The 14,165-nt window shown below is 41.6% G+C and overlaps 1 protein-coding gene across 1 annotated transcript; it reads left to right on the plus strand.

Annotated features, from left to right (window-relative positions):
* Positions 1–619: 619 nt before the first annotated feature.
* Positions 620–1,242, plus strand: LOC120448663 (V-type proton ATPase 16 kDa proteolipid subunit). The gene has a single exon (XM_039630798.1). The coding sequence runs from the start codon at positions 732–734 to the stop codon at positions 1,206–1,208; it is 477 nt and encodes a 158-aa protein (XP_039486732.1). The 5' UTR covers positions 620–731; the 3' UTR covers positions 1,209–1,242.
* Positions 1,243–14,165: the final 12,923 nt, after the last annotated feature.

The following is a 14,165-nucleotide window of genomic DNA, read 5'->3' on the forward strand; positions in this document are numbered from 1 at the left end:
GCAATTGAAGCCCCCAAACCCCCCAGCTCCACAAAAACAATTCCGTCCCTTTTTCCAACAGCGGTGGCAACAAATTTCCATTTTAAGGAAAAACGAAACAACAACAACAACGTGCTGAGGCGCTGAGGTGGGGACTTTCCAAAAGTGTCGCCCTTTTTAAGCTCGATAGTCGAGTAGGGCTCATATTTTCCAATTTGTTTAATTGAAACAAGTGGAGGGTAACGAAAAAAGCGCTGAAAGGCAATGGGGAAAACCACTCAAAGTGAATAAGAAACCGCAGCTTCGATTTTCAATACTGAGAATGGGTTTTGCTTGGCGGTCCCTCGAGGATATAAATTTTGTAAAACCGTGAAAACAGCTTCACAAATATGTACACGTTATTAAACTTGGAGAGAATTATGCAAGCTAAAGGTACAAGAAATGTTAAAGCGATTTAAAATAGAAAAATATTTATGATTTTAATTTCAAGTATTTTTTTAAAGATAAAATTCAGTGAACTCATAAACTCTTTCTTGAAATATAACTCACACAAAATAACTCCCTAATTAAAAGATAATGCTCATTCGTTTGGCAAAAATAAGCATTTCTATTACATCAAGCCAATCTATAATGAATATTTTAGTGTAGAAAACACACAGTATGCCTTTTTCCGAAATACTTTGGGATAGCATTTTCTTCAACTTTCCACATCTTTCCAATTCTGAAAGCAGCAAGTTTTCACAGAAAGCAAAATGGTTACAGCCGAAATAGAGGAAGAGCCCCTTTACTCATACTTCCTGGGATGCACGGGTGCTGCAGTGGCGATCATATTCACAACCATGGGAGCCTCCTACGGCACATCGTTATCCGGACTTGGCATCGCCACGATGGCCGTGAATCGTCCGGACATGATCATGAAGGCCATCATTCCGGTCGTCATGGCGGGCATCATCGCGATCTACGGCCTGGTGGTCTCGGTTCTGATAGCCGGATCGATTGGCGATGACTACACGATGGATGCCGGTTATGTGCATCTGGGCGCTGGATTGTCCGTCGGATTGCCTGGACTCACGGCCGGAATAGCCATTGGAATCGCTGGCGATGCTGGAGTCCGGGGCACCGCCGAGCAGCCACGCCTCTTCGTGGGCATGGTCCTGATCCTGATCTTCGCCGAGGTCCTGGCTCTGTACGGCCTCATTGTAGCCATCTACTTGTACACGAAACTATAAGTATATGTATGTAATATAATAATATATATAAGTATTCAGCTGTTTTTATTTAATTAAAATAATTTAAGAATTTATATAAAACGTCAGTTTAATATCATTAAAATATCTAAAAATATATATAATAAATATAATAAAAGCAGCATTTATACGTTAAATTAAAAGTTAAATTTTTTGCAAAATGGAAATGAGATTTATTACATTTCTTTCCGTGTTAATGACAGCAAACCATAACCATCTCCATAACCATCAAGCCGTCAAAGAGCAATCAAATCAATAGGGCGGGATGAAATAAGAACCGAATTCCTTTCCAAAAGGTGTTCATATGTTAAAAAAGGTATGCGTTTCAATTTACACTTCGGTGGCAGGCAAATAATACGCTTTTTGTGTACGCACGTGTGACATTTTCGGCGAACTTTCTTCGAATCGAAGTGTGTTTGCATAATAAATATGATAACACACACAAAATATCGATTCGATTCCAACCGCAAATCCCTTTTGGGTCTCCATCGAAAGCCATCGAAAGTAATAAACGAAAATTTGCAATTTACTTACGGATTCGGAGGATTTATGCTTCACCTTCCTGAAGATAATTGTTTTCACTTCCGCTGCCATTCAATGAACTTTTAATGCTGGAATAACAGTAAGTGCGTGAGCAGTGGGTGGGTTTATTTTGGGTTCACTGTATAGGTGGGGTGGTGGGTGGTCTGAGGAGCCGGAGAAAAGCGGATGTGCCACGCCCACTTGCCATCGCCCACAACTGACAAAGTGCTTAGCGAAATGGGTTTATTAAGTGCAAACACTTTGCACAAATGGCTGGCAAACATAAATAAATATGTATTTAGGCCGTAATGTGCGGCAGGATTGAGCATGTGAAAGTAGAAAGTCTTTCCACGAATTAAATCGAACATAAGCCGGTAGCCTTGTATGCCATTTGAAATAATCGAATTAGTGCTTCATATGGAAATGAGCAACTTGTTCTTGTTTTAATTAAAGTACCACCCTAAGAAACCCCCAAAGAAACTCCCAAAGAAACCTGCAAAGAAAATTCCAAAGATAGGAATATAATCAAAATACACCAAATAGACTTTCATTTACCTCCAAAGAAAATTCCCAAGACATGCATATATTCAAAATACACCAAATAGACTTTCATTTATTTTATTAATGGTCAACGGAATCGAATTTCCTTTGTACAAATGCCGCATGACCTCCACCGAAATCAAATATAAATCAAGAAGCGGTTTGTCAAATCCGCAGACTTGCCCAGCAATCCACTTCTGTCATACATCAAATGTACATCAATGCAGAGGACTTTTGTTTGCTGGAAAGTTCGGGAAAACCATTTGTGAGCTGGTCCTGGGTGGTGGGTGGTGTTTTGCTTGAGGGGCGGCGATTTATTATGGCCGAAAATGTGGTTTCCATTAAAGCCGCACACATCAATTGTGGTCAAGAGCGGTCGAAATGGCCAAAGGCCATTTGACTTTAATTTTAATGTCCCTGGCAGATTTCGCCATTTGCCTTCCATTTGCAATCTTTATTCATTCATTCAGTCAAGCAAACACTCATTGAGCAACTGGCTCGTTTTCGCATCCCATCATCATTATGATCAGCTTAATATGACTCGAGTTGTGAGTGTAGGAACATAGGATTAGTCACTGAATTCAGAGTGTTGTTGGGTTCTTGAGTTTGCTGATATAAGTCGCACTTAAGAAATCATTTTTACCTTTAAATTATTATATTCTCTATTTTTAAAGTTCCCAAGAAAGCTCATACTTATTTACATCAATGTAACTCCTCAAGAGTAACTAGGATTCGACTTCGCGGCGACATTTGCCCTCAACGGACTAATTTCATTTTCGTATTTCTGTGGCTGAGTATCCAATGATTTGGAAACAATTTATATATTGTATATATGACTGGAGTTTGCTGCTGGGGTTTTGGGATATGGCTTGGATGTGGGGATGGTTATATTATGCTGTGCGACAAGGACATTTATTTCTTGCTGATTTCATTTCATCGGATTGCGACCAACTCCAACCGCTGCTCTCAATAAATACGAAATAAACACTAAATGTGTAGTTGGTTGCCTTCGCTTTTCCTTCTTTTTTATATACATGTTTTTTCTTTCCTTTTTTGCTTTTTTTTTTTTTGCTGATTGAAGCTTTTCCTGTTGGCAACACCTCAGAGGGCTGACTTTTGTCCTTCGCTCATGGCATGTTTGTCCTTTGCCTTTCCGATTCCACGCCCCCCGAATGCCGAGCTGCGAATCCAAAGTCCTGAGTCCCATGAATCCCCCACTCTCACTCCCACTCCCAGTGCCAATTCCATTCCCAAACCCGAAAACCCAAACCCAATCCCATTCCCATTCCCATTCCCATTCTGATTCCGATTCCCATTCCCATTCCCATTCCCCTTCCATTCATCAGCGCGTGCTTGTGTTGTGTTGTTTCCTTTGCATTGAATTATTTTCCTCCTGTCGCACAATTTTCCTCTGACCTCTGACCTCCGCTATCGTCCGCCTCGGCATTCATATCATTCGCTTTTTCGGGCGTGTTGAAGCGATGTGTTAAATATCTGCCAAATTGAATCGCGATGGCAACCAGCAGGTGGTTCAGAAAGTGGCGAACATGCAGGATATCTCAGCAGTCAGTCAATCCAAAGCAAATGCACACAAAGAACTCAAGCGTTCATAATTTAAAATAATAAATAATATAAAAATTAACTAAACATATTCGGAATTCCTTCTCTTTTAACTTCCTTGAGAGACAGACAGATTCTAATGAAGTCTGGCCTTTTTCCTACCATTCTGCCGAAGCTGGTGTTATAAATTATTATTACGTCAATACGATTTCGGTTTCCTTTGTTGACGTCGACTTTGGGAATTTCATTTTGTCCCAGAATTTTCACAATGGAAAAGGTCAACTGAGCAGAATCCAGTGCAATATCCGAGCTCAGCAAAAAGTGGAAAGCCTGTTCCAAATCGAGCAAAAGTGATTTACAGTGGTGTCAGTTGGCCTTTGAAGGCATTTCAGTTTCATGAAAATGCTAAAAGTTACTTATCAGCTTTAAATATCATATTAAGAAGGAATAAAATGTTAAGTAGATTTTAGCAATGCATATTGATAAAATGCAGCAGAAGATGGTGGATTTTTCGCAGCTTCCCTTGATAAATAAATTTATACTATGGAAAACCTAAAAACTATTTATTATTTATTTAAAGTGGTGACAATTTAAGGCTCCACCTGATTGCGTGCATAGTAAAACACATGTGGAGCCAAATTTGCAGTCAGTAAAGACAGTGGCAGTGGGAGACTGGGAGACTGGGAGTCAATCCAGGACAATTCGCTGAAAATCAAATTTATTTGCCAACCGCACAGAAATTATGAGACGACAGGAGTGATGGAGCTATGGAGCTATGGAGCTATGGGGCGATGGAGCTCCACATGTGCGTTTTATTGCATTCGGTATGCGTTCCAATTGCGTGATTCGCCCGAAAGGCGGAACCCCATCCTGAATCCGTATCCGTATCCCCAACTAGGAGGGTCACATCCACGCAGAGCCACCACCTCCATAACTATTAAGTTGGGGCGGGATGGGGCACGCCCCACAATCTTCGGCAGACAATGGTTGGATATGGCTTTTGTACGTTCGAGTATTTTTATTCATTCTATTCCGTTCTCTTTTTTTTTTTGTATTTTTTTTTATTTTATTTATTTATTTCGCTCGCCGCATGTCCACCCTCCGACGCATTCGAACAAAAATAAGATTTTTATTTTATGCTCACAGTATGTTGTAAATCTTGTCGCTGCTGCTGATGAAACGAAACGAAATTAAGAATTTTCTTCTTTTTTTTTTATTTCTCCTTGGCAATTTCAGTAATAAAAGAAATGCCAAGCGGGATGATGACGGGGATGGCACAGGACACGGAGAGGACAGCACAGGACGAAAAGGAGCGGAATGGAACAGGACGAAGGACGAAGGCAGTGGGTTGTGCGTTGGTTTCTAGGCGAGCCAAGTGCCGAGTGCCGGATGCCATCCTGCCCAGCCCGACATTTCATTATGAAATCATTTGGTATTTATTATTTCGTTTATGTGGTTCCATTTGAGATATTGCCTTCATTTGCCGCGTTGTTAATGGCGACCGTGGAGAACTGCTTCCGAAATTTGGAACCTTTTGAAATGTGAGCAACAAGCAAGGACTTAATTGGAAATACTGCATTTCCTAATATGTAAGCAATAGCTTTAGAACATACTAGTTACATAACTAACTTGTTAGTAGCATTGTGAGAATGGGGAACCTTAAAACCGCATGAATAAAAAACCTAGTGAAGACGAAACTGATACCTTTTTATTTAATTTTAGTTGTTACATGAATGAACAAAATGTGTCTGTTGTAGCTGACTTATTTTAGAGTAGAGAACCAGGTACTGCGATTTGCTGAGTGTACCGTGCCGTGAATGAACAACATTCTGTTGCTCAAAAGCATACTTTCGAATCGGATGTTAATTCAGGGAAACTACGACGTTATCCTGCATGCACTGGGGAATTCGCACCCGCATTCTCCGCATCAATCTTATGAAATGCCGCATTCGCCGCTCTTAACCCTTTTCCTCGTCCATTAACCCACATTCTGGCACATTCTAGCACCCCACTATGCGCCCGGGATCAGTCTAAATGTTTTTGTGTAAACACGAAAGTTCGACCAAGGACTCCATCGTCCTTGTCCAACATCCACCACCCCCTAAACCACCCACTCAGCCACCCACTTGGCCACCCACCACGCCCACTTTCTGACCCAGTGGGTGGGGCTGGGCGGACACACTGCTCGGTAATTGTGTGCGCCTTTGTTGCCGCTGCAGCTTTTGCACTTTACTTCCTTCTTTCGGCTTTGTTTTTCGCACAGTGAGCAGAATAAGTGCACGACCCTGCAGCTGGCGGGGATTGGGGTTTGCTCCAGAGATGCCAATTCTGTCTGCAAAAAGGTGGAATATTTCATAAATATCTTCATTTAATACATAAATATTTTTTAATATTTTATAACACAACAAATGTAGTCTTCTATTTGGCAGCAGAACTTTGTTCTCCTTTCTTAATAATACATAATAAAGCATATTAAAATATTTCTTTTAAATGCTACTTCTTAAATAATTGTTAAGTTAACTTAACTATGTAAGGATGTATGCAGTTTCTATGATTAATATTGTCCTTAGCTGAAATAAAAATCTTTTCATTAGTATTACTTTCAGCAGTATTACTCACTCATTTGCCGGATGGCATTACACGGGTTTAGCAGCAGGCCGCCGGCATCACTGGTCGTCGGATCCGGGTGTTTGAACGGCGGACAGCTACAGCTCCGGGTTGCTACTTGTCCGGACTTTGCTTGCCTTCCGTTTTGTTGGCGCTCCTTTGTTGCTGCCTTACACAATGACTTAAGCTGAAATGTCAATTGGATGTGCATGGCACGACCAGAATCATCGGCTCCTGGAATGGGAGTGGGATTGGGAGTGGGAGTGGCGATGGGATTGGCCATGGAATAGGAATAGGGATAGGAATAGGGATAGGAATAGGGATAGGGAGCTGGAGCTGGAGCAGGACCTCGCCGAGTACCAGGACGACCATGGCCTGAAATGGGAATGAGTATGATGGTAATACACCCCCGGGGTAAACGGCGAACGTAACGCTGAAAAAGTGCTTGTGACAGCAGACTCTGGACCCAAACCAAACCAACTCATTCCACACCAACCCAGTCCAGTTCCAGTTCCATCTCCATCTCCATCTGGTAACCAAAGCACAGAAAATCCTTTCTTGAGCTAATAGAATTCAAACGCATGAAGGCTTTGAATAGGTTCGTTTTCGAAGGACGCCGCATTGACGCTGAGCTTCGTTCATTTTCCCCCAGCGGAAAAGTGGACGGAGGTGGAAAAGTGAAAGTACGTGACACTACACTGCCCCAGCAGGACGAGGGTTACTCGGAAAAGCCCATCAGTAAATTTGTTAATCACACAAGCATATATATCCTTTCAATGAAATACAAACTAAATTTAATCAAAAGAAGCTTGATATTATACTTGAATACCTATTTTTCAAACAACTAACATACAATATAAAACATGATAAATAAATTATGTATTGTAAAGCCTTAGTAGTTTGGTTTTTAAGAAAAGGATTCTCTAGTTCAAAATATCTTACTTTGTTGACTATTATTCAAGTTCCATTTCTATATTCAAGAAACTCCTTTAAAATAGTAGCTAAAAGTACGGATTAAACTGGTTGCCTTTAAAAGAGGTCCTTTAGAACTGGTATTTTTAGAATCCACCCTCGTTCGCCTGGCAGAAGATGTCTTTGACGTGGCCAGCACAGGTCGGTAAGTGGTGCTGAGGGCAGGACAGGATTGCAGGACTTTTGTGGAGCCATCCTGTGTATAGTTTGTTTCATAAGTTTCGCAAAAACCATTAACGACGCTCCACAGCTTCCCCCTGGCTTCAACTTGGTCTACTTCGTTCAAATTGAAAAGAAACAAGTGAAAAGCTGAAAACTTTTAAAAGTTTGAATTCTCAGCGCTTTCCTACGGACCACCTCCTCTTTCGGCTGGATACTTTGTGGGCTTGTGAGCTTGTGGGCAGTGCTCAGAATTGGGAGCTGCTCATTTGGTCAGCAAGACGCGTTTTTTGGGGGGCTTGTCCACTTCTTGACGTGACTCGAACCTGAGCAAAATTGGCTAAAAAGGAGCAGCAGAAATTTGGAATTCGTTGCCTCGTCTCAGCATTTTCTGGCCCCAGCTAATGGCTGTGAAAATGACTAAGTGAATTTCCATCGAGGAGCGTGAGGTTTTGAATTCAGCACGGGTCAGGGGTAACTAATAGCATTCGGCAGCAACTAAGGAGACATGAAATTCGAAGTTTAACGATGCGCAGTTGGCCAAGAGCTTAGCGTTCTATTCATAAGAATTTTTCACATATTTTTATACTTAACAATATTTTAAGCCCTCTCAATGGCCAATTGCTATTATCTGCATAGCTAAGTAGTCCCTGTGCACATGCAATCACACATAATGTTATTAACAATTCAATCAGAGTGGGGGTGTCTTGCCAATCTTGCCAATCTGGCCAACTGTGGGAACCTGGCAAAATGGTGTATGCACTTAGTTCCCTGCCAAGCTTAATAATGAAACGGTTTGGTTGGTCATGGGGAATGGATACTAGGTAATACTGGTAATACTTGTATGCAATGCAGTGGAAGGGTCAGTCGCTGCTGTTTGATTTCTGCATTATTCAGACTATATTCAAGGGGCTCAATTAAATGGGCGTCGCGGTTATTCCACCGCATTGTCACTAGCTTCTTGCTCTGTTCTGCATTTCCAAGTGAATATCGATTCAGTCAGACAGCAAGGAATAGCAAATCTCGAACTATGTGTGAATAGAACAAAAATAGTATTCTAAGTATGTGGAATATATGAACTGGGACTACATTCTAAAAAGGCAAAAATGAGGCAAAGGAACCTTACACTCTAATAAGAAATATTTACAATTATTATAATGAATATGAATCATATAAATCACTATAAATCACAAGAAGTTAAATAGCACAGGCTAGCAAATCCAAGAAATTCAAATATGAGCTAGAAATGCCTCTTAAATATGTACATGCCGTTGCAGGATGCAAACAAATCACCATTTTAGCCCGCCAGTAGTTTATTTAAATGTCGCAGCTCGTATTCGGAATTATTAAAATAAATTTGTAATGCAAAAAGCCTGCAATAAATTTGGACACCCCGCAAACACATCGCCAGAATTGCCAACGCCGCAAGCTGCAAAACAGCCAAATATAAATAGGTTGTGGGTAGTAACAGGCGGGTTACGAGGATTCGTGGCTTACGAGGAGGATACAGGGATTCGTGGGCTGAAAGTCCTGGCTGAAAGCGGTGGCTTTGGCTGCTCTGGGTGGCAACTGGGCCGCTGATGTGTGCTTGTCGTCGGCACGGCACAAAGTACTTGAAGAATTACACACAATGCATGCATTATTCATGCTTACTTCAGAATTTGCGTTACAAAGTAAAAAATGTTGTAAGGACACTTGTGTGCCACGCCAGGCCCAAGTCCTCAGTCCTCAGTCCTCGGTCCTCTCCTAGCCACCCAAAGGCAAGGAGCACAGGAGCGAATCCCGGCGAATGTGGAGTGCGACCAAAACACGAGCAGGAAGTGTGAATGAGAAAGCCGAGGAGCAAGCCAAGGAGCGGGCACAAGGAGCACTCGTCGCCCCAAAAGGACCAAAAGGAAAAGTGCAAAATATTCGAGGTAGCATAAGCGCAAAGCCCACAGACCGCTGATAGATTAGAGTTGCTGCTGGTCGTTGGGCTCGTCGAGGTGCACTGCGAAAAAAAAGGTTAGCATTGCGCTTAAAGAGTATCACTTCATCTTGAAATCTTTAAAACTTAGAAAAAGAACTCCCGTGGACTTTATGTCATAAGTCACAACATAAAAACTTATTGCTATTTAACGGGTATCTGTTAGTCTTCATCTGTTAGTCGAGGTACTCGACTTAAGCACTTCAACCCGTTTTATGCTGTGAAAGGTTGCTTTTTTACAGGGTTAAAGTTTCTTGAAAACTTAAACTGCACATAAAATAGTCACGAAAGTATATTGAGACTCCTTTAAGCTACTAATTTCTGCCAGTGCATCCGCTACATGGCATGTAAATTGCGTTGCGGTGACTTGGAAGGGGCGACGTCGCCAGCACCAGGGGACAAATGTACATAATCATGTCAGATGTCAGCCGAAACGAAACGAAATGAGTAACGAGTCCAGAAATCCAGCAATCCAGCAATCCAGGCATCCAGAAATCTAGAAATGCAGAAGTGCCAGCAGGCCCTTTGATTGCCTTGGAGCACTGCCTCAAATAAATGGGGACCATCACTTGATGGCAATTGCTCGCCTTGTTCTCTCGACTCCTTTCGGAATGCTTCACTTTCTTTGTGTGGGGTTCACGGTTTCCGGTGTGGAGGAGTCCTGCTGCAGTGGAGAACTGGCAAAGGAGGAGCACACTGCGTTCAATCAAGTTTAAATTTAAATATTTCCAGCCAAACACAAATTGACAGCCAAATGACAGCTCTGATTACGTCCTTCTGTTTTGAGCGATGTGCTGAAGAATTCGCGTGCTACTATTTCGGTTTTCATAGAAAGATTAATAATTTGGCAGCTTAAAAAGAACACATTTTGATGCAAAACATGTTGTTTCGTGATAAAGAAAAAGGGAAGCTAATTCAAAGAAAAAAGGATTTCCCTTTAAAATGGGGCTGCTTCGCTTTAACGTGGCCCAAAAACGGGGAAGGCAGATGAAAGTCAAATGAAATGGAGCCGAATCGCTGGCGTCTTATCAAACCGCACACGCGCCCATCTTGTTCATCAGGAGCTGGAGCAGGATGAGGAGCAGGAGCAGGAGGAGGAGCAGGAGCAGGAGAAGGACCACACTACCACTACCACAGCCACTACCGCCGTCATCATCATCTTGGTGATGCTGCAGGAAAAGAAACAGAAATCTACTACATCATAAACTAGAATGATGCGGTGTGGGTGGAGCAGAGTGGAGTGGAGATGGCCATGCCTGGTGCGGATGGGTGGTTTTCGAAATTATGTTGATAACCTCGCATGATCCTGACATTAGAGCTGCTCGGGTGCTCGGTGCTCGGTGGCTGCTGTCGACAACGAGCGACCTGGGAGGGAATTGGGATGATGATGGGGCGGGATGAAATGGCCCGGGATGCGAATCCGAATGCCAATGCGGATGGCTATGGAGTTGGATGTAGGATGCTGGAGCTGAATGTTGGATACTGAATGCTGGATGGTGGATACTGGATGCTGGGAGAGATGGAGATGGAGATGTGCACGTACCGACTTAAGTATATTCAAGCATATGGAGGGAATCAAGTGAAAATCAATAAAACCCAAACACGTCTGCACAAATCACATGAAAATCGATGTTCATGGCAGTTACCGCTCCTCCAACATTGCGCCAAAAACTACACTGTGCAAGAAAATGGAAATTAACAACAATTCAACTATTCAAATTCAATTCAACAAATGAAAATTATCAACAATTCAACTATTTGCAGCTATAAGTAATGATTTAGAAAAAATAAAGTGCCTATATGTTCTCACACTTTCGAACTACATACTATAAAAACCGAAAATACTTGAGGCACTAATTAAATTTATAAAAAGCTAATAAATACATTAAACTATTCCAATAAATTCCTGTAAGTTTCTATAAGTTCTTATAAATTAAGTTACTTTCCGAAAATTCAATTCTTTGGACTGTTTTTAGTTGTAAGTAGGAATGTCGTAAGTAGGAAAATGCAACTAATTAAGAAGCCATTATTTCTCGCTGTGCAGCGTTGGGCGCGAGAACTAAAAAGCCACTCTACGGCAGCTCCAGTTTCCTGCTGCCCGGCGATGTATCGAAGAACTTAAAGGATTGCCGCCCGTGTTGTTGTAGCTACTTTATTGGGAAAACGTGCAGCGCATTAGAAGAGCCGGCTCCACAATTTCCTCCTGCGCCACAAAGGCCCACTAAGTGCTCCATTCGACGAAGGCGATGGCGATGGCGATGGCGATGGCTAGATGGTTGGATGGTTAGATGGCATAGGAGTTTGGGCATTGGGCATTTGGCTTTGGGTTGCAGGACAAGGCGTTCATTTGTATCCCATTTGGAATCCCCGGGAAGCTTCTACGGTTCCGTTCGGAATTCGGAATTGGGAATTCTGATCCTGCGAAGAAAGGATTGCCAGCCTAAGTGGCCAGCAGAAAGCAGCTTTGGTTGGAGGCTTTTAGCAACCAATTCTTACCGCTCCCATTCCGCAGCACATTTGTCCTGCGAAGTGCATTTGTGTGTCTGCAAACGTGAAGGTTTTTCCTGTCGGCTTACCTATGTATAGTATGTAGCTACCACCTGTGGAAAAGTTTCAAATCACAAGGAAACATCGAAACTAAATGGATATGCTGTATGGATTCCATTTATGGTTGATAAGTTGGCATGGGGGTGAGAAATAATAATAGTACAACCCTTACGTTACTTCTTAACCCCATGGGACCCATCACGTAGTCGAATAGCATTACGCTGTAATTTAATGTTAAAACCCATTTTTACTCGTTAGTACTTTTATTATAAAAGCTTCTTTAAACTATGTAGCTAGGGAACTATTTGCAGATTCTTTCGCTTGAATTTTGATTAACGAGCTAAATTCTCTTGAAATGACCATTAAAGTAGTATTTCCGTAATCATTTGCAGATACTTTTAAAAGAAAAACTGTCCGTTTTTTTTTGTGGAGTAAACGTCTTTGAAATGCGGACGGGTCTATTAAGCTGCTGACTTGAGTTCGGTGGGTGAGTTGGAGTTGGAGGTGTTTGGCCGCCCCGAACATCTCATTTGGCTGGATTCCCGACGGGACGTATTTAGGTTAAACTCGTGTGGAAACTCACTCACATAAATCATGCATTTGATTAATTGTATGCCACTGACTTTTATCCTGTTCGACGCTGCTGCAGCGTGGCTACGAGAATTTCAAAAGGCGATGAGGGAGCGCAGGTCTTTAAAACTTTTGGCGTGCACTGAAAAAAACAACAGGGAAAAATACTACACATTTTTATACGAGTTTTTACTTAGGCTTGAGGCTTTCTAAATTTGTGTAATTATTGTAATCCAGACATAATGTCTAAGCACAAACCATCTTTTTCTTTTAAAGTATGTCTACAAATAAATATTCATTTTTTATTATAAGGGTATAAATGAAATATACTTATGTCTATACTTTTCATCTTAGTCATGCAATAAGATGTAATTTTCTATGGCTCCGGCATTTTATGTTGCTCTTATGCTGGTTTAGTTAGGAAATCTATTTTGCAGATAGAATAACCGACTTCTTTTGGTTCTTTCTTTTCCCCTTTTCTTTTTGGCATAGATTTGTATTTTTTTTCAGTGCATTGGTGTGGCATTGGTAGCCCCATGCTGGGCGCTGTGCCACTCCCCCGCGCCCTCCGACAGGCAATTGTGTTGTGTAAACATTTTTTCAGCATTAACTGACATGTGTAAATCCCCCCAACGCCACACAGAAAAAAAAGCAGCAGCAGCTAGACGAGGGGAAATGCGGATGCTTTCTCCAAAAGCTGATCCAATGGAGAGCGGAGCACCCACAACGAGCCAGTGACAAATAGGAAAAGGGGAGTGGGGTGGAGTGGGGAAATGGGGGATAAACAGGGGTAGAGGGGTAGAGGGATGGCGAGGAAAAGGGGGCGGGTGGTGTCAGCCGGACTGTCCAACGCCGGCGGCGCCATTTTTTATTTCTATTAAGATGAATTGTTAAAACAGTGACAGGCCCTGTGTCCTGTGTCGGCGAAGCATTTTCATCCATTTTCTTGTTTTCCCTCCCTCCCCCACCCCCATTTCCGTTCCCCGCTGAACTGGAGGCGGTACAATGGGTCTTGTCATCCGGTAAAGGCCATATATACGAGCATCAACATATGTATCTACCATATATGTACAAATGTACATATATTTATCTACATATGTACATATGTATGTATGAATACCATTCTGTGCCTAAACACCATAAATTTTGTTACAAGATTCTAATAAAAAAAGGAACAAACTAAACTGCCAAATTACGGAAAACCGCCTCCAGGTTTTTCTTTCGCAATTTGCGATTTTCTTTACAGAACGCTATACTAATATTTAGATACTTGGGTTCTAAAGCAACAAGACAAACTTTTGTGTAGAAATGTATCTCAGAAATATGTTCCATGTCATCAAATGACTTTTCAAATCGAACAAAAAACTTTTTTTTTTGCCTAATATAAAATAAGCAAAAAGATAGAATATATTTTCATTTATAAATTTAACTTAATTTATTTTTTTTTCAAAATAAAGCATATGCTAAAAATATTCTCAAGACCAAAGATGTTATAA

This window comes from Drosophila santomea, chromosome 3L (genome assembly GCF_016746245.2).
Source record: "Drosophila santomea strain STO CAGO 1482 chromosome 3L, Prin_Dsan_1.1, whole genome shotgun sequence".
Taxonomy (NCBI): domain Eukaryota; kingdom Metazoa; phylum Arthropoda; class Insecta; order Diptera; family Drosophilidae; genus Drosophila; species Drosophila santomea.

Coding starts and splice junctions, on each gene's coding strand:
- LOC120448663 (XM_039630798.1), top strand. CDS start 732: ATGGTTACAGCCGAAATAGAGGAAGAGCCCCTTTACTCATACTTCCTG.